Here is a 20,312-nt window from a genome sequence, read left to right on the forward strand (position 1 = left end):
GTTATCTCAGGCCCTACTCTTATGTAATCTGTGCTATCTCAGGCCTACTCTTGTCAATTAGACATGTGGTAGACAAGCTTATGAGGAACTGTTGATTTAACCTTTTATCCCTGACACAGACAAAGAGCTTTCATGTGGTGGCACAGTGCACCCTGGGCAAAGCAGCTGTGGTATCCACCCAGGAACCAAACTTCCTTATACTTCCCTGCATCTTGCCTTGGGAAGGACTATGGTCCAACCCTAGTGAGGTGCTGTTTACCACAAGGGGTGCTGGATCACCACACAGTGTATGTACTGTACTGTACCTGTAGGACAGCCCCACAGAACCAGTTGGTTACCTGTGGTCAGTGGGTCTGCTTGGCTAAACAGATTGAGGTTAGGGTTAGCATTAGTAGTGTTGTAACCCCAGGTTCATTTCAGTGTGAACCCAGTTACTGCAGGCTGAAGTGGTCCCTGATCCTGCAGTCCACCATCCTCCTTTCAGGGGATAGGGAGGGAGTTGGCAGGTGTTTGCATAACCAGATGGCTAAATTGCCCAGCTATGTGCAAGCTGCCGTGGGAAGCTTCCACTGTCTAGCACCAGGGTTCAGCAACAACAACAGCACACTAACCTGTTCACTCTTCCCACACAGAACCCAAGAACGATACGTGAAGACGTTGTGGAAGGATGTTCGTGTTGGTGACCTCATCCACCTTTCCTGCAATGAGGTCATCCCCGCTGACCTGGTGGTGCTGGCATCTTCGGACTCGTACGGTCTCTGCTTCGTTGAGTCATCAAACCTGGATGGGGAGAGCAACTTGAAGCAGCGGCAGTGCGTCAGGGGCCTTGGCATGGTGGGTAGATGAATTGTATAGCCATCCATGAGGACAAGTTTGCTGCCAGTCCTCTGCCATTGTTGTGTCCTGCTTTCCATTTGTCTTATTCCTCCCTGGATGAATAAAGTATCCATGCACTCATACTCTTTTGTTGTGTACTTCATATTGCTATTACAGTGTATGAAAATACTGTAGTTCATGTAGGCCTACCACCTTTTCTTTCTTTTTTCTTCTCTCAACAGGATGACAAATTTGACGCTAGTAAATTTGATCATGTGCTGGAGGTTGGGGCACCATCCACTAAGATATACCACTTCACGGGCAGCATACCCCTTCGCAGCGGAGAGCGCGTACCTCTCACCAAAGACAATTTGCTTCTACGTGACTGTACTTTGAGGAACACTGACTTTATTGAAGGAATTGTGGTTTATGCAGGTGAGAAAGAGAGAGAGAGTTAGAAAGTAAGATTGAGGTGATAATAGTAATGATGATGGCAGTGATGAGAGAGAGTTGAGAAGTAAGGATGAGATGGTGATAGCAACAATAATGATGATGATGATGGTGATTTACAATTGTTTTTCCTGTTTTTTGCAGGGCTTGAAACAAAAACAATGCTGAACAACGGTGGAACTCGATACAAGCGATCGAGGTTGGAGCGTCGAATGAATATCGAAGTTTTGTGGTGCGTGGCGATTCTGTTAGTCATGTGCCTTGTGTCTGCAACTGGCTCAGGGATTTGGCAGGTGAGAAAGACAGAGACAGACAAACAGACAGAGATAAGGAGAACGGTATTACATGGAAGTCAGTAAATATTAATCATCAAACCCTCTTCCAGCCACCAGAATTCCTCAGTAACCACCTGACCACCTTTCAGAACATATATGAGGCCAACGCGACAGATGGTTTGGTTCCATTCATTCCTCAGCAGAGTCCGGATGTCTCCCCTTCGGATTTCAAACTGGCAAACAACTCAATATGGGTGGGATTCATCAGCTTTTGGACTTTCATCATTATATATCAGGTGAGATCATGATAGTAAACAGAGGTCTGAGTATGTAGGCTGGTATAGGGGGAGGGGGTGACTGAGGATGAAATGGAGGGATGGAGAAGAGAGATATATGAGAGAGAGAGAGAGGGAGTTTGAGTAGGAAGGAGTGCAGCCATAATTGCTCAACTAAGAATACATTGAAACAGTATATGCTCTTAGTGGAAGTACACTGAGGTAGTTTGGCCATGTGGAGAGGATGGAGAGTGAGAGATTAATTAGCACGGTGTATGTGACCGGGGGGAGGGAGAGAGGGAGGAGACTGAGGATGAGATAAAGGGGTGAAGTAGAGAGGTACATGAGAGAGGGGGGTGTAAGTTGGAGGGGAGAGCAACGTAATGGCAAGGGACAAGGCAACATTGAGGTGATATGTTTTTAGACATCTGGCTATAGATAGAAGATAGATTGATAGTTGTGGAATGACTCTAATTTCTCTGTGTACAGGTAATCATTCCCATCTCTCTCTACGTAACCATCGAGGTGATAAAATTGATGCAGGTTTACCACATCCACCAAGACAAAGATTTTAAAGACAAGAAAAGTGGAAAGACTATAGGTGAGTTATACTGTTTGCTTTGTAATTGTTTTCATGTTATTCTTGATAGAGGTGTAGTTGATGATGATGATGGAGGTGATGCTGCTGCTGCTGCTAGTGATGATGATGATGATAATGATGAAGATAAAGAAATTTGTGATGCTTTTATTTTATTTATTTATTCATCGTTTTCAGAATGTCGAGCGCTAAACATTCCTGAAGAGCTTGGACAAGTTGAATATATTTTTACAGACAAAACAGGGACATTGACAGAAAACAACATGGTGTTCCAGCGATGCTCCATCAATGGGGTTGATTATTCACACCAGCCTGTTATTGGCACCATTGATAGCCAGGTGAGAGAGAGTGGGGGGGGGAGGAGGGAATGGTATAGAAACAGAAAAGGGAGATAGTCAGTTGGATGGATGGATGGATGGATGAATGAATGAATGGATGGATGGATGGATGAATGAATGAATAATTGAATGGATGGATGAATGGATGGATGGATGAATGAATGAATAATTGAATGGATGGATGAATGGATGGATGGAGAATATTCAAAGCTCAGTCAAATCACCTAGACGCAGCAGGAAGAAAAACAAACACTCTTTCTTTTCCCACAGATGTCCGATGTACGTGACACATTTGCCATAAATCCTGACCTACTAGAGAGGGTATCACAGTTGGAACCTCCTCCAATTCACATCCCTCCCAAGCCGATCGCTCCAGTCTGCCCGCCACGCCTCCACATGCCTCAGAGTGTTTCGGGAAGGCTGATGTCAGAGAAAAGACGTACAGACGATAGACGGACAAATGAAAACCGAGCAGACGAAATGCTCAAGGACTTTTTCTTCACACTGGCTGCCTGTAACACTGTGGTTGTGGCAAAGCATCCACACAGAGACCAGGTGTGTCTGTCTGTCTTTATATGTGTCTTTATATCTCTCCTCTTCCCTTCCTTTCTCTTCTCTTGTGTCCCATCTCTGCTCATGTCTTTTCTTTTTTATCCACTTTTACATTGGAATTTGAGTTGTGATAGTGATGTTTTGTATTTGCAGATGCTTGGTAATGGATTGATAGTGTTTCTTAGGCTTAGACAATGATGATGATGATTAATTTATTTTATTTATATTTAACAGATGAATGCCAGTGGAATGATTGTGCCATCAGAAAGTGCCAACACATCTGCCTGTGAGAGTGACATGACTCATCCTCCCTCATCCTTAACCCTATCCTGGGCCCCAAAGAGAGTCCTAAGGAGCTTTCTGACATTTTCCCGACCCCTTTCCCCAATTGCATCCTCCCCGTGCAGCACCCCGCCTCAGACACCCCAGAATACACCCCAAAATACACCCCACCATGCACCCCATGCACACCCCGATACATACCACACCCAGGAGTCCTCATCCCGATATGCAACAGGTTCGGAAGTCTTGAATAATTCGTATGTCCAAGGTTCCAATGATAGACAGTCTTCATTTAGCCATACAGTCCCTGAACAGTCTAGTCGGTCAACAGTCACCCATCCACTAGCCAACCACAGTCTCCAGTCAGCATCCGCCCATCCGCTAAGTCAGTCAGCAGTCACGCTTCCACTAACAAGCCAAAGCACTCAGTCATCCACTCAGCCACATATCAGCCACTCTAACCAGCCATCATCCACTCATCCATTCATTGCACTCAACCAGTCATCATCCGACCTGTCCTCCCCGGTGCCATCTGTGAGCATCACCCTCAACCCTCTTGGCTCAAGTTTGGTGGCATCGGAATCGGATGTGAGTTTGGAGTTTCAGAATTCCTCCCTTACATCACCTAAAAGGCCTTCAGTCCTAGCTGGTCTCAAGGTAAGGGTTCATGACCTAGTGGTGATTCTCAGCTGGTAGTAGTAGTAGTAGGAATAGTAGGAGCTGGAGTTATAGTAGTAATAGCAGCAGTGGCAGTAGTAGTACTGTAGTAGTAGTAGCAGCAGCAGTACTGATAGACATACACTAGTACCATGCCCAGACTCATCTGGCTATGAACCCAGTGGATTGCAGGCTGAAATTGTCCTTCTCCTGCACTCCTTCTTTCAGGGGACAGAGAAGGAATAGAGAGGCAGTTGTGGAAGACTGCAACAGAAAAACTGATTGGAACTTAACAAGACCTGATTAGCTGCCTTAGTCCATGCATCTTACCACTGATTTCAAATATTATTATTTTTGATCCCCAGCCAGACCACATGTATGGACCTGGGACACCAGGCAGCAGTTCATGCTCAGTCACTCCTTCCCCAATGGACTTGAAGCCAATCTACGAGGCCGAGAGTCCCGATGAGCTGGCCTTGGTGGATGCCGCCTGCAAGTATGGTTTCCGACTCCTGCGACGATCATTGCACAATATTCTTGTATCAGTGCCAGGTACAGTGTTAGTCTTTTAAATTTATCTCAATTTGCTTGTCTTTAACTGGATATCTATCTATAGCCGGAGGATGAGCTGCCTATTGGAGATATAGTAGACTCATTCCAGACTTGGACTACTTGGTAATTATGGCTGAGTTCCCTGCTTGGGAGTTTTGTGCTAGGCCAGCTACTGGGCCTTGGCCCCATGTCACTTCCATGGTAGTACCTCCCAGGACGATGGTAGTCACTAAGTATAGTACCTTCTTGGTGGGCTAATGGGTGCTACACCTTGCCCAGGGGTGACCTGGGACTGCAGGGCAGAGGCATCCATCTTCCCTGAGCCAAACATATGCTCCAGCTGCATACCCTAGGTCAAGTTAGAGTGAAAGTAGCATAGTATTCCAGTTAATTCCACTCTGTTTTATTTACAGGTTATGGACTGTGTGAATATAAGGTGCTTCATGTGCTTCCATTTGACTCGAGTCGCAAACGCATGTCAATCATCGTCTGTCATCCACACACACAAGAGAAGATACTCTATTGTAAAGGTGAGAGAGAGAGAGAATATTGCAAAGTATTGTGGGATGGTAGAAGCAAAATTCTCTAACCATTTACCTTGCCACTAGTGTAGTCACTGTAACATTGCACCACATCAAGGGAGTGGTTTGAGAGTGTCCTTACCTACCATCTGTATATTTTTTAACCTCTTTCCCTTTCCCCCAACCAGGTGCTGATTCAGCCATTCTTGACAGACTAGTGCGGCCGTCAAATGAAGCTGGCCACATCCACATCCTCCGTACCCGCCACCACCTCCACACTTATTCCAAACTTGGCCTGCGTATCCTGTGTATGGCCAAGCGAGTGCTATCCTTGTCTGATTATGAGGAGTGGGTCGCTAAGCACAAGGAGGCTGAGAATTCACTGTCCAATAGGGAACACAAACTTCAGGATTCATTTTCCAGGATAGAGAAGGACTTCACGCTCATAGGTAGGTCCATGGGGTTTAAGTTCAAAGACTGGTTGGGATTTCTGGAGAGTCTGAGAATGCTCAGGCCAAAAGAAAACACAGACATCAGGATTCATACAGATGAATAGAGGACTATACTCCCATAGGTAGGTTCATGAGGGTTCAGGTTGGAGGGATGGTATTTGAGTCATACAATGCTATGCAGCTGGTTAATAGGGAGCACAGATTTTAGGCATCTTACTGTATGATGCAGAAAACTGAATGGTTTTTGGTAGGGTCTACGTAAAGTAAAACTTGCTTTTGCCAGAGGATGGTGGCAAGAATAAAGATTCATGATCATACTATGCCGAACCTAATCCAACAACACATCAATCCCCAGGAGCGACAGGCATTGAAGACCGTCTACAGGAGGGAGTTCCAGAGACTATACAGGCCATGCGAGGTGCTGGTATAGTGGTGTGGGTGCTGACGGGTGACAAACAGGAAACGGCTGTCAACATTGCATACTCTTGTGCTCTGTTCACACAGGAAATGGAGGTCAGAGTTGATTTTTGGATCAATAGAGTTAAGTAATAAGGCTAGGTGGCATTGGCTACCCTTAAATTATACCAGCCTACCTCAGTGGCCACACAAAATTTCTAGGGGAGTACCCCCTGCCCCCGTAAAGAATTCTCCTTAGACAACCCAGTGATTAGGTCTGGCCAACCCTTGTCTGCCGCATTTTTAAAATCCTAACTGTACTTCTAGTATGGTTAGGATGATGATTATTTCAGAGTGAATATAGTCACCATAAAATGACACAATATACAGAATACATTAACCCTCTCACACTGCACCTGAACATTTCAGATCATGAAAATAAATGCTCGTACAAAAGACCAAGCAGAGCAGACCATCCACTTCTACCTGCGGCAGATCCAAGAACAGCAGGAGCAGGAGTGGCGGCAGGAGCAAGAGAGGGGGACCAGTGGAATGGGTCTAGGAACAGCGGAACGGAGCTGCAGCAGGAGAAGTAACGGGTACTCGAATGCATCATCCATTTCATCTCAGGCTCGGAGGGGGCTGGTCATAGATGGCAGGACACTAGTGTAAGTATTAATTTTTAGCCATTATTTTTACCCCATGGTGCAGGTGAGGGATGCCTTCATGTGGTGGCAGCATCATAACAAGGTAGCTCCCTTGCCTGGTTATACAAATGTTCCTCATCTCCCTCTCCATCCCCCTAAAGGAGGAGGATGGATTGGAGGAGGGAGCAGCTTCAACTAAACTGGAAATAAGGATAGTGATGATGATTTGTCCTTTCACTTTGTGGGGTGATGATGATGATGATGATGATGATATTAACAGTGAGGTTGATGATGATAGTAACTGGCAATGACAGTGATGGTAATGCTAACAGTAATGATGATGCCGGTGATGATAACAACAGTGATAATGATGATAGCGATATTAATGCAGCTGCTACTGGTGACATTCTTTCAGGTACATCCTAGACCAGCGAGCCAACCTAAAGAACATATTCCTAGAGCTTGCTAGTCAGTGTGGGGCTGTGTTGTGTTGCCGAGCCACGCCACTCCAGAAGTCGCTTATTGTGCGCAGTGCCAAGGATGCCCTCAAGGTTTTGACACTGGCAGTGGGTGATGGGGCCAATGACGTCTCCATGATTCAGGTGAGGAAGAGGAGGAGGAGGAAGAGGGGTGTTTTTGAGAGTGAGAGAGGATGAAGAGAAGTGTTGAGGAGAATGAGAAAGGTATGGGAGAAGCTGCTGCTGCTGATGATGATGATTCCTCCCACAGACTGCTGATGTAGGGGTTGGCATCTCAGGGCTGGAGGGTCGCCAGGCAGTTATGGCATCTGACTTCGCCATAGCTCGTTTTCGCCATCTGGAGAAGCTGCTGTTAGTTCATGGTCATTGGTGCTATCATCGGCTGGCAACAATTATACTTTACTTCTTCTACAAAAATGCTGTGAGTTGAGACAGACAGACAGACAGAGACAGGGACAAACATTGAAAGGCAGACAGAGACAGAGACAGACATAGAGAGACAAACAGACACAGAGACATGAGTTTATTTCTTCTACAAAAATGCTATGAGATGTGAGAAGGAGAGATTTTATTTTACTCACTTCAAATAAAAGGAAACAGAAGCTTTGTATATATGTGCAGACCTTATGAGAGAGAGACAACCTTAACTACTCCATCTAGTATCAAGAAAAGCTCATCATGTATGTAAAATATCAGATATCAGCAAAAATAGTTGAAAAGATGTTACCCAGAGGAGAAGATGACGCTAGTCACACAGAAGTGCTGTGAAAAGAAGTCAGCATTGTCATTTTCTGCCATTGAGTAGCATGAAATAAGCTGTAAAAGGACAAAAACTTGAACCAGGTTAAGATGAAAAGATGACTTATACCTAATCATTCTTCCTGAGTTTTCAGTTGTTTGTGTTCCAATTGCTGTGTTACCAAGTGCAGTCCTTTGACTAGCATTACTTTATGACTAGCACTGTCTTCTGGTGTTAATCTGCTGAGACAACTTAGCATTCAAGATAGAGAGATGGCAGTTTTAGTTCACGTTAAAGTGAAAAGATTATGAGTTAGGCCTAAGCACTCCTTCTTGTATTTTCAGTCTTTTGTGTTGCTGCTGCTGTGTTATCAAGTGTATGCAGGGTTCAGTGGCTCCAGTATGATTGACCAAATGTACCTCATGGTTTTCAACCTTCTATTCACATCCGTTCCACCAATATTCCTTGGTATGTAAAGCTGCTGTTATTTTTATATAACTCTGATCAGTATTTTTAATAATAAATCTATCCTTCTTTTTATGTAACTCTAGCCTTAAGTATCTTTAACTGTATATCCCATCAGTGGTGGAGCTTTGGGGCTCTAGGTCCCCCCTTGGCCCCTCAGTCAGATCTCTTAGACCCTTGACCTTCCCATCCCCCCCCTCTCCTGTTTGAACCGTAAGGTTATTTAATGGGTGCACATTGTGCAGCAGTGTAAAGTTTCAACTCATCTTTGTTATGTCGGGTACTTTAAGAGTGTATTATGTTGCCAGCCCAGATTTGAAACAGACTAAAGTAGAATTAACACAAGATTATTTCCCTGCACCTCACTGTGGGAAGGACCCTAGTCTGACCCTGCTGAGGCGCTGTCTACCACAAGGGGGTGCCGGATCCCTATATGGTGTATGTGCTGTTCCGTACCTGTAGGATGACCCCACAGAACCAATTGCATACCTTTTGTTCACAGCTCTGCTTGGCAAGACAGACCAATGTTAGGCATAACAACAACTTTTAGTTCAAGTTATACAGTAGTTTACTCCCTAGAATAATACTTGGTGCTACTTTTCCCTGCTGTATATAGGCCTGGCATACTGTACATCATCTAAACCCTCCATTCTGGTCCCAACAGGCATCTATGACCAAGATGCACCAGCAGAAATCCTGCTTTCCCAGCCACACCTGTACAGTCAGGGACGGGAGGGGCGGTCGTACCAGCCACGTTTATTTTGGCTGAACATCCTTGATGCAGCGTACCAGGCCATCGTCCTGTTCTTCTTTGCTGCTGTGGTGAGTGTAGCGTTGAGCTGGGAAATATACTTTATATAATGTAACATTGGCCCGTTTGTTCTAACTCCATTTAGCTCAGTTGGTGGCCAGGTCTAGTCTGGATGGAGTGTTGACCTGATTGATAATCAAGGCCACTCATTCTTGCAGCATAACTAAGCTTCATCAATTTCAGGAAACTACAATTTATTATTCTAGTTGCAAGTATCCCAGTTCCATCAGGTGAAAATAAACAGACTGTAAATCATCAGTGTAAGTAATCATTTTTTCTGTTTCTTTTACAGTTTCACCAGGACTCCATCACGGGCATGTACGAGTTTGGTATGACCGTGACACACGCCTGTCTGGTGACGCAGCTCCTTCACATTAGCATAGAATCAAAGTCTTGGGTGAGTCCACTAGGCTAGCACCAATGGAGGGTTGCTGATGCACAGGAATTCTATCACATAGTGGCTCTGATATGACAAGGCAGTTCTGCCACCCAGTATCCCTTAACTTCCTATCCCCAAAAGGGGGATCCTGAACTACAGGGAAGGGCAGTGTCAGCCTGCAGTCCACTGGGTTTATGTGCAAATATGCTTGAGGTGACAACAGTAACAAAAACAATTGTAGAGTTTAAGTCTGAGTTATGTTTGGGGTGATCTCAGTATGAATGAAAGTGGTCTTTCTTACTGAAAATGTCTAGACTGAGTAGCCAAGCCCCAGACCCTGTGATCCTGATGGAGCAAAATGAATCAGGTGATAGATAGATATACAAATAGACAACCATCTCCCAGTGTAAGATAGGTAGACAGATTGATAACCACATCCCTTTCTCCTCCACAGACAGTAATACAAGTGTCTGGAATAGGACTGTCAATAGGCGTGTATTACATTTTTGGTCTGCTGTACACTGCAACCTGTCCAGCCTGCTTAGTGTCACCCAGTCAGTATGGAGAGCTGATTCATTCCCTCACATCACCACTACATTGGCTGACGGTTTTACTTACATCCGTCATGGCTGTGCTGCCCAGGTGAGTGTGTGTGTGTATTTTTTTGTTGATGTAACAAAATGGTTTCTATTCAGAGTTATAAAAAAGCGGACATAAGTGGCACTGCATTTATGTTGTACTTAAGGGAAAGTCATATACTCTTTTGGTTTTTATTGTTGTTGCTTAACCCCTGTCTGTCTGGCCAAGCAGACCTGTTGACCATAGGTAAACAACTGCTTCTGTGGAGCCAGGGTGTACAGTGCCACCACTTGTAGGTTCCCTGTCAGTGCATGGTTGTTTCCTATGGCTCTCTGAACCCTGCTTCATCTTTTCTGTAGATAGGAAAAGAGATCTGGACAGTGATCATGATGATGATGAATACAATGTCCCCCAGGTTGGTGGTGCGATCGTTACAGTGTTCGCTGAGTCCAGATGAGGTAACAGCAGCAGTTTTGGCGTCACGCCGTCCATCTGTGCGGCTGCGTGACCGCTTGGAGGCATGGTGGCGGGCGCGATGCAAAAAACCACCATCACTTCCTTCACACTCGCCGACTGTGTACAGGTACCAACTGCACCCACACCATTCACTTCCATCACATTCACCTGCTTCATACTTGTATCAGTTTTACCCATCACACTCATGTGCAGGCACTGAAGGGGAGCCTACCTATGGTGGTGCTGTGCACCCTGGGTGGAGCAGCTGTAGCATCCACCCAGGAGCCAAACCACCTTATAACTCCTTGCACCTTGCCATGGGAAGGACTATGGTGAGGTGCTGTGTAGCACAAGGACGTACCTGATCCCTACACAGTGTACGTTTTGTACTGTACCTGTAGGATGGCCCCACAGCAGCAGTTGCTTACCTGTGGTTGACAGGTCTGCTTAGCCAGACAGACCGGGATTAAACAACAGCAGCAACGACATTTACATCCATCCCCATCACCTGCTTCACGTATCAGTTTCACTCTTGCTTTTTTTCTCAGTAATTCTGTCAAAAACATGTCTCACCTACAGTGGCTTCACCCAAAGTAGCATATTGCCTGCACACATCATAACTTTGATTGACATTATGAAACATCTGTGGTTGAAAATACAGTATACAGTATATATTTAAGGCATAACCTGTATGAATCTGTCAGTGGCCCTGCCGTTGAATATACTCTTTTTACGCTAACGTGACCTAAAATTGCCATCCATCCTTTATAAATGTTCAGGTGTAGCAAGAGATTACCTAACTGAAATATAATGCTAATCATGAAGAAGTGCAGTGGAAAGAATGTAGGTCAGTAACATGGTGCTTTCCTGCTAGTGAGCTACGTGAAATGAATTGCTGAGATACAGAAACATTGGCCAAGTTAAGGTGAAAGCACTGTAGTTGTCCCTGTATCATGTTTTTCTCTTCCTTTGCTTTCTGGAGGGAAAATGAAGATGGGATGATGATGATAATGGTGATGATAAAAAAATATAAAATCCATCCATCCATCATCCAATCCTACATTGCCCCATGAGAAGCGTAGGAGCCCAGGGCTAGGCAGTTGGTCCTGACATTTAAGTTGAGAGTGAAAAATATATATATATATATATATATAACTTAATAATAAACAATGAACTCTTTTAAATGTGGTGATTCCATTACTTTTCTTTTTTTCTTTTTTCTTTTTTAGCAGTAACCTTCTTCCAGCCAAGTGTCCTCACTTTATTTCAACTCCCAGTATGTTTATTGACCTTGAGAGAGGGTTGGAAATTTGTCCTAATCTGAATTTAACTTTCTAATCCTCATTATTTAGTTTATTCATGACATTGCTGTTGATTTTATTGAGCTTAGAGAGACGCTTACCATTGAAGGGGTTAATGAAGGCTGACTCTAACTCTTCTGGTTTGGAAAGTCTCTCGTGAGTCGAATAAAATCATAAGTATTAGTAAGAATATACGTTATGTCAAAGATGCTTCCTGAATAATTTCTTGCTCTCTTGTTGCTGCCAGTTGATTTTATTTAGTGAAGGAGCAGATGAAGGCTATATATACTGTACTATATCTGTCAGTATATCTGTCACCATATCTATCAGTAAATATATATCTCACTGTCTCTCAGTCACCATATTAATCACTGTATCACAGTATCTGTCATTTTATTTCACTATGCCTTTCATTATATCTATCACTTCTGACCTAAAATGTCTCTGCTAAGCTGAATAAAATCATCTGGTACAGTATTAGTGAGAATTAAACGTAGAAACTAACACTTCTTATAAATCTCTTTCACTCTTTATCACAGGCGGCGATCACCCGAGCACCTAACCTAACATTAGGGGTCAGGCTGGGACAGTGCTGCCAACCCCTGACCAGTTTTATTTCTCGGGTTAAAAAAAGAAACGGGCTGTGTGTGTGTATGTGTGTGTGTGTGTGTGTGTGTGTTTTATTACGGAGAGAAGAAGGAACCAAAGGCCAGAGGCTTGCAAAATTATTCCATTAAAAAATAGTAATAATAAAAAATAAGATCTGTTCACTTTGAGATGCACGTAACCCTTTGAATCCACGTATGGTTACAGGTGCTGGCCAGGGATGCCTTCAGGTGGTGGCATTGATAACCAGTTGGCTCTGCTGTCTGGTTACTATATATAAACATCCCTGAACTCAAGCCTTATACTTTTGACAGGAAGATAGTAGACTGCAGGAGGAGGGCAACTTCAGCCTGCAGTCCACTGGGTTCATATCACAAGCTTAATAAAATCACCCATAGAATAAAATGAATTCCTCCCTATCAGAGGAGTTAAGACAGTCAATATGGGTAATAAATGCTCAGTTAAAAAAAATAATAATAATAATCCAGTACTTTTCTGCACTGTTTTTATTATATATATAGTATGCGACACATTGTATATATAGGATACTCGTATATATATATTTTGCTCAGTACTATAAAATTATTTGTAATGGAGTGGAATATAGAGAAGTGATATTGTAAGCAGATGCATTATAGTTCTGAGTGTACAATATGCCCTCAGAATTCATGTGGTTAGACTACTGCACAAGAAGAGTGTGCGAGAGAGAGAGATGGAGCAGGAGAGGGGAGACCAAAGATTAGGCGGAGAGATGGAATGGAAAGATATATGAGAGAAGGAGGTGTGAGTTGGAGAGCTGGCAGCCAAATGACAGAGGAGAGGGTGACATAGAGGCAGTTTGTTTGTGGGCACTCCTCTTGGGGTTAAGGCATCTGCGTATAGATAGATAGATTCCCGAAACTCTTGCAAGTGCCAAAAACCATGAATACCCCTTACAGACTTAAACTTCTTACATAAAAAGCACTTTACCATCCTTAAGACCAAACAAAGAGATGTTAGTGTGTGTATAGATGTGCAGTAAAGTACAACAGCGGCAAAAATGCCTACAGCCCAAAGTCCCACTCATTTTAATTTGTGATGTATGATAATGGAACTGCTCTTGTTGTTGTTTTTGTTGTGTAACCCCAGTTTGTCTGGTCAAGCAGACTCATCAACCACAGGTAAACAGCTGCTTCTATGGGGCCATCCTACAGGTACAGTACCATACATAAACTGTATAGGGATCTGGCACCCCCTTGTGGTAGACAGCACCTCACCACAGTTGGACCAGGGTCCTTCCCACAGTAAGGTGAAGGGAAATATGAGGAGGGTTGGCAGTAATAACAGGTGAGATAATAAACAGACTGTGATTCAAAAGTATTCACATCTTAGCGAATCTGTATTCCTTGTGCCATTATTTAACAGCGTGCATGTGTGAATGAGAGTAAACAATTTGCCATATAATTAAAAGACACCACAATGATACTAGCTACTGATAAGCAAAACCTTGGAAAGTGCTTGGGGAAGGGAAAAAATGCTAAAATTCCTGAAAACCAGGAGCACTGAACCTTAACCAGTCCTAGTACTTGAGTCCTGGCCCAGCACCTCACACACACAAGCAGCATATGAATAGCTGAAGTGTGAATCCAAAACCAACCTTCAGATTTGAACTCTAAAGCAGACTATCTGCATGTGGGTAGTTGAACAGTGAAACCACTCCCTTTCTTGGACTTGCACATTTAGACAAAATAACAGACCAGCCCTTGCATCTAAACCCTGTAACATAAGAGCAGCATGTGGGTATTTAAGCACTTTCCCATCCTGACCCTGTGCCTGCCTACCTACCACTTTCTTCACGGCTATCAACAGTAAGTTCAGGTTTGTGTGTGTGTATGTGACTCTCTTCTTTCTTTCTTTCTCTCTCTCCCACTCAGTTGGATTTATTGAGTGGCATTTCTCTTTAATTTCATGTGTTTTCTTTCAGTACTGTCTCCTATGCTGGTTCTTTTACTCTTTAATTCCCTCAGCTTTTTTTACACTCTCTCTCTTTCTCTGTTTGTACTGTTTCTGCTTATCACTTTTTTTTTTCTGTTGTCATTTCTTCTTAGTCTGTTTCTCTTCAATTTCTTCTCTTTTGTTATGCTTTTTGAAATAACTGTTTTTTTTTAATTGCTATTTCTTCATTGTGTAAATTCTTTCCCTCATTTAGTAGCCTCTTTTTATAGTATTTATTGTCATTTCTTCTTAGTGCTGTATCTCTTTTACTGTTTCTCTGTTACTCTTGTTTTATGGCCATTTCTTCTAGACGTTTATTGTTCAGTTAAACCTCTTCTCATTTCTGTCACTATAGGTCGTCTCCAGGTTAAGTAGGTTAATCTAACTGAAAACCCAACGCTACATATACCCTGTTCACTTTAACTAGGCATAAAATTGGCATCTCTCCATCGTGAATGTTTAGCTGCAACAAGAGATTAATACTAGAATATGGTGCTACTCATGAAGAAATTCTATGGAAAGGATGTAGAGTTGTAGCATTGTTGTTTCTGCCCCCGAATTATGGTATGTGAAATAATAAGCAAAGGATGAAAATTTAGACCAAGTTAAGGTGAATGTACTATAGTATGATTGTTTTATGTGCTTTATGCCTTTATCTGAGTTCCATTTTATTAAGTATTTTGACAAAGCTAACTCTTATGTAATCAGGAGACCACCTATTCAATTGCATTTTTCTTTGACCAGAATTAATGCTTTTAAGACAGTCCCCAATAGTATCCCTTTTTTTATATACTTTTGGCAGTCTTCAGTAGTATACAGTACATATATTTTTCATAATACTCTTTTCTTTGCATTTAAAAAAAAATAAAAAAAATTGAAATCCCTTCTGATGTATGTTTTTATGAATAACAGGTACATCAGTACAATACAGTATTTTTTTTTATAACAATTTTAATGTATTAATTTATAATTTTCAAACACTTTATCTTCTAATATATATTTTAAAAATAACACAGATACAGTACAGTATATTGGAATTTCATTCTGCATGTCACTGTTGTTTGTGCATGAGAACCTTACTGTCCATGCATCGTGCACAGTACATAGAGGCAGGTCCATTTACCAATACTCCTCTCCCACTCTAGTTTCCCTCCAGCATAATGTTCATTTCCTACTGCCTCTACCCCACCCACACCAGCAGACTGAGCCATACGCACAACTATCAAGGGGGTTTGTAAGGGAATAGTGTTGATGGACCACCCTGTTGGTATTTTTGTTTTTTAACACTGGTTACATATCTTGGACCATTGTGTATTAGGTTTTTTGCACGGGCTTTTTTTTTTTTTTTTTTTTTTTTTTTTTTTTTTTTTTTTTAAAGTCCTAAGCCACTTTTTTTTTCTTCATCTTCCATCATCATCATATGAAGATTCGGTTACATTCTTGAGCCACTTTCTTCTTTTCTTTTTTACACATTGATTTTTTTCCCTACAGTATCACATGCCTGAAGTTTCATGTCACATGCATGTCATACTTGCGTCCCCACAGGTGTAGTGCAGTGCAGCACCGGGATGACGATGATGACGGGGACGCCTTCAGTTCCCTCGTCACCAACTCCACCATCCTCACATCTGCGCCGGAAAACGAGACGGAAGCATGATTCCTTGACGTCAAGTGGCTGGTTGAAAGGTTGAACGAGGGATTGAATGAGTGCCACAATCCTTAACAGATAATTGAATTCAAGGGAGTGATTGCATAGTGGATAATTGAATTCTAGGGAGTGGTTGAACAATTGCTGGAAACTTTCCCAGATGGCTGAACACTTGCCAGAAACTTTAGTTGGTGATTAAACAGTTGACACAAACTTTTGGGAATGAATAAACAGTTGCCAGGAACTTCTGGGAGGGACTGAACAATTGCTGTGAATTTTAAATGGCAATTGAACAGTAAATACTTGAACTTTAACTGGTGGGAGTGTTTGAACAATTGACACAAAGTTCAGTGTTGGTTCAGCACTTGACACAAACCTTGGAGAAAGATTGAGCAGCCTCCACAAGCTGTAGGAGGTGACCAGACTGCAGCTGTGAACTTCAGCAGGTGACTGATCCTTTAATGACTAATTGCTCCATCATTTTTACCTTAACTTGACCTAAGATTCTCATCTCTTCATCATCAGTGCCGAGTTGTAACAGTGGATTAACACAGCTTTGGAAAAACACTTCCTTTTACATAATTGATGTATGTGAATTTTCCTCAAAAGGATGCAAATCTGGGCCAGGTTAAAGTAAGAGGAATATAGGAAAGTTGCTGGAACTAAAATTATAAGAACCATACATATATATAAAAATCCTGTATGAAAATATACTATATAGTACTGTACATGTAAAAATATGGTGGTCTCAAAAAGGAAATAGGAAGTCAAGAAGATAGTTTTGTAATTTGCATCAATTCCAGTAAGTTACAAATAGACAAAAATCAGGGCCAAGTTAAGGAGAAAAAGCTTCCATTAGTCAGAAGTGGTGACTGTAGGCTTCTTGATGATGCAGTGCCACCATGGAAGAGGGCTGGTCACCTACCCTTCTTTTTCCTGTAAATTCCTGGTGGTCTGGTGGTTCGGGTGTCGCAGTTGGAGGAATAGTCATGTACAGGTTTGATCCCCAAGAGGTGCCTGTGGGTTTTTCAGTCCTGTAATGCCACCAAGGGAAGTAGGCTGGTCAACTATCCCTAAATGTGCTGGACTACCCTAGTCTAGCCTCAGCACCCTACACTTCAAAGGGGAGCAATATGGGATCAAGTGTTGCTGTTTTTTCATCAGTTCCTAATGTGGCGATAGACTTGGAAAACTGTTTGAAGCTACAATGATTGCAAGTAAAATAATTATAACTTTAATTATTGTAACTAAAAGAATTGCATCTGAAATCATAGTGTATTAAGTAATAATAACTGTAATAACCCTAACTGAAATTATTGTACCTACAGCGACCAAAAAGAGCATATAATGAAAGGACAGTTTGAAAATGTTGATGAAAATAATAATAGAAAGTCAAGATGAATTATTTTTCAATTGTGCATCTGTTCCTAGTGTTACAGCCTGGCAAAATGATTGTAGCAAAGATGATCGTAAAGAAACATACCAGTAAAAAGGACAGGTAGAAAATGGTGAAGAAGATAATGATAGAAACTGAAGAAGATGGTTTTTCTACTCTGCCTCTGTTCCTCACGTCAAAGGCTTTCAAAATGATCATAACAAAGATGATCATAACTGACCGCTAAAAATGATAGCTAGAACATGGGGTTGGAGACAAAAATGGACAATCTATTGTTTTTGAAGTTCACATATGTTCCTAGCATTACAGCCTTTAAAAACAATCGTTACTAAGATTGCTGTAAGTAAAGCAATCCTAACTATAATCAGTTTGTTTTCACATGACAGAACTGGGCCAATCTCACACCTTGAATACAGTGCTATGTTGTTGTTGCTTAAAATTCAGTGAGCTGTAATTTTGAGGTAGGAATGAGTCTCCTTGGTTACTAGTGTTGTGTTTGACTTCATCTGATGGAAGTGGACCACTCTTAAAACTGGAATACTATGTCTCTGCTTGGTTATTAGTCAGATCAACTCTCCATTCTGGCTACCTTTGGCCATCAGCTTAGCTGAGTCTCCTTGATTATTAGTCAAATCAACCCTCCAGTCTGACTACATTTGGCGATCGACCAAGCTAAAAAATGCTAGAGATCTTTGCTGAGTGAAAACAAAACTGATTATCTATCTGTCTGTCTATACTGTTTGTTGATCTGTGTCTGTCTGTGTCTCTGTCAGTCCGTCTGCTGTAAGTACGCTTGTGATTCTTGCTAATGGAGAAGTACCTCAGGACTTAAGAGTAAGGTTTGGTATACTATTTGTACAAAAATCTGTAACCCCTTTCAGCTCAGTTGATGGCCAGGTGTAGTCAGGCAGGAGCATATATTTGACAAGTAACCAAGGAGACTCATTCCTACCTCATAACCAAGGCTCTTCAGATTTCATGCACCCTCACCATAATATTCAAGTTGTGGAGTTCTATTTCTAGACCACCCTGTATACCTTTGGACTGAGGGTTTGATGCCTTTTTCACCTCTCTGTGATACTCTATAGAAACACTTAATCTTGTACTATAACGGCCATGTTGCTTAAAGCCATCACTGAATCCTGGTGCGTCCTTTTGCATTTTCTTCTTGCAACCTTGAGATCATTTTTATTTTAGCATATAGAGAGATTTTTTTGAACTGGAGGGAATAAATAAAGTCTTCAGTAAGCTATCTGTGGATGCTGGAGGGGGACACCTTCATGTGGTGGCACTGGTATGAGTGGATGGAAGTTCTGCCTGGTTATACAAATGTTCCTCAGTCCCCTCCCTGTCCCCCAAAAGATAATGTTGGACTGCAGGAGAAGGATAATTTTGGCCTGCAATCCATTGGGTTCACATTCAGATGACCTTGGGTTTCAACTAGCCTACTACTATTTCTGTCAATAGCCAGATGTCTTAATCCTGCAAGGTTGATGGCAAATGAGTTGCTTCCATGTCACCTTGTCTTCCACCATCAGGCTGTCCTCTCTCCAACTTGTACCTCTCTCTCATGTACCCATTTACTGCAATTGATCTCCCATGTAACTGAATGACATCCTCTACCATCAGGTGCCCTCTCTCCAGTTCACAACCCCTCATGTACCCAAGAAATCTCCCATAAAGCTGAATAACATTGTGTGGTAGCAGTGGCCTTCAAACAAGCTCATGTAATGTAGATGTGACAGCACACTGCTACAGTGTAACTTTTATTAACCCCTTCATTACCAGGCAGAGTGGTTAGGGTGCCTCAAGAGGTAACTGAAGCTTCTGAATGCTGTAATCCCACCAAGGGAAGTAGGCTGGTCATCTACCCTGATAGCCCAGCCTTGGGTCCATACACCATGCAGGGAGTAAAACGGGATTGGTTGTTGCTGGTGCTGACACAGAGCATACATATGGTGGCACTGTGTACCCTGGGTGAAGGAGGTGCCATGTCCACCGGGGAGCCAAACCTGTTTATATTTCTCTGCACCTCCTTCAGGAAGGACCCTGGTCCATCCTTGGTGAGGCGCTGTCTACCAAAATGGGGCATCGAATCCCTTCACAGTGTATGTACTGTACTGTACTGTACCTGTAAGACAACCCCAGAGCCAAACCAACTGGGGTTGACCAGCAACAACAGTAACTACTGACTCGTTGTTTTGAAGAAGAATATCTGAAGAATACAAGAATAAATTGAAAGTAAAAAGAGATATCATGGTGGCAAAGGGTTTGATTTGTGCGTCAGATGGTCAATCAATTTAGTACAAGTAAATAATTAAGCCATATAACTGAACTGAATAATGAATGTATATATATGTATGTATCTATCCAGCATTATGTAAATATATGAGTATCTGTCTACCAGTATCTATCTATCTGTTGCCTTATTCTGTATCTGTGAGGGATTGACCAAGGAAAATGAAACTATTGCTGTGTATCTATGTATCTGTCTGTGTTTGTATGACTGAATCCATCCATCCATTCATCAATCTGTTTGTCTATCTCTCTGTCTATCTGCAGTATATATGTTCCCATTACTGCATCCTGTGACTGGTTGACCAAGGAAGATTAAACTATTACTATCCACTGTATGTATGTACTGATCACTCCATCCATCTAGCTATGT

At 42.4% G+C, this 20,312-nt stretch overlaps 1 protein-coding gene across 1 annotated transcript in view; it reads left to right on the forward strand.

Moving 5' to 3' along the window:
• Positions 1–16,796, forward strand: part of LOC145399328 (phospholipid-transporting ATPase VD) — a 29,170-nt gene extending 12,374 nt beyond the window's left edge. The window contains exons 6-26 of the mRNA XM_080271986.1: positions 633–834; positions 1,059–1,251; positions 1,411–1,559; positions 1,691–1,837; positions 2,306–2,417; positions 2,592–2,752; positions 3,023–3,307; positions 3,539–4,243; positions 4,609–4,795; positions 5,209–5,325; positions 5,505–5,765; positions 6,124–6,281; positions 6,594–6,832; positions 7,227–7,413; positions 7,541–7,711; positions 8,374–8,497; positions 9,159–9,316; positions 9,598–9,702; positions 10,139–10,326; positions 10,679–10,846; positions 16,146–16,796. Coding sequence (XP_080128112.1) covers positions 633–834; positions 1,059–1,251; positions 1,411–1,559; positions 1,691–1,837; positions 2,306–2,417; positions 2,592–2,752; positions 3,023–3,307; positions 3,539–4,243; positions 4,609–4,795; positions 5,209–5,325; positions 5,505–5,765; positions 6,124–6,281; positions 6,594–6,832; positions 7,227–7,413; positions 7,541–7,711; positions 8,374–8,497; positions 9,159–9,316; positions 9,598–9,702; positions 10,139–10,326; positions 10,679–10,846; positions 16,146–16,257 — 4,129 coding nt within the window. The 3' untranslated portion in view covers positions 16,258–16,796. The remainder of the gene's footprint in view (positions 1–632; positions 835–1,058; positions 1,252–1,410; positions 1,560–1,690; positions 1,838–2,305; positions 2,418–2,591; positions 2,753–3,022; positions 3,308–3,538; positions 4,244–4,608; positions 4,796–5,208; positions 5,326–5,504; positions 5,766–6,123; positions 6,282–6,593; positions 6,833–7,226; positions 7,414–7,540; positions 7,712–8,373; positions 8,498–9,158; positions 9,317–9,597; positions 9,703–10,138; positions 10,327–10,678; positions 10,847–16,145) is intronic.
• Positions 16,797–20,312: the final 3,516 nt, after the last annotated feature.

This window comes from Coenobita brevimanus, chromosome 48 (assembly GCF_032717465.1).
Source record: "Coenobita brevimanus isolate Jiangsu-jjx chromosome 48, ASM3271746v2, whole genome shotgun sequence".
NCBI classification, from domain to species: domain Eukaryota; kingdom Metazoa; phylum Arthropoda; class Malacostraca; order Decapoda; family Coenobitidae; genus Coenobita; species Coenobita brevimanus.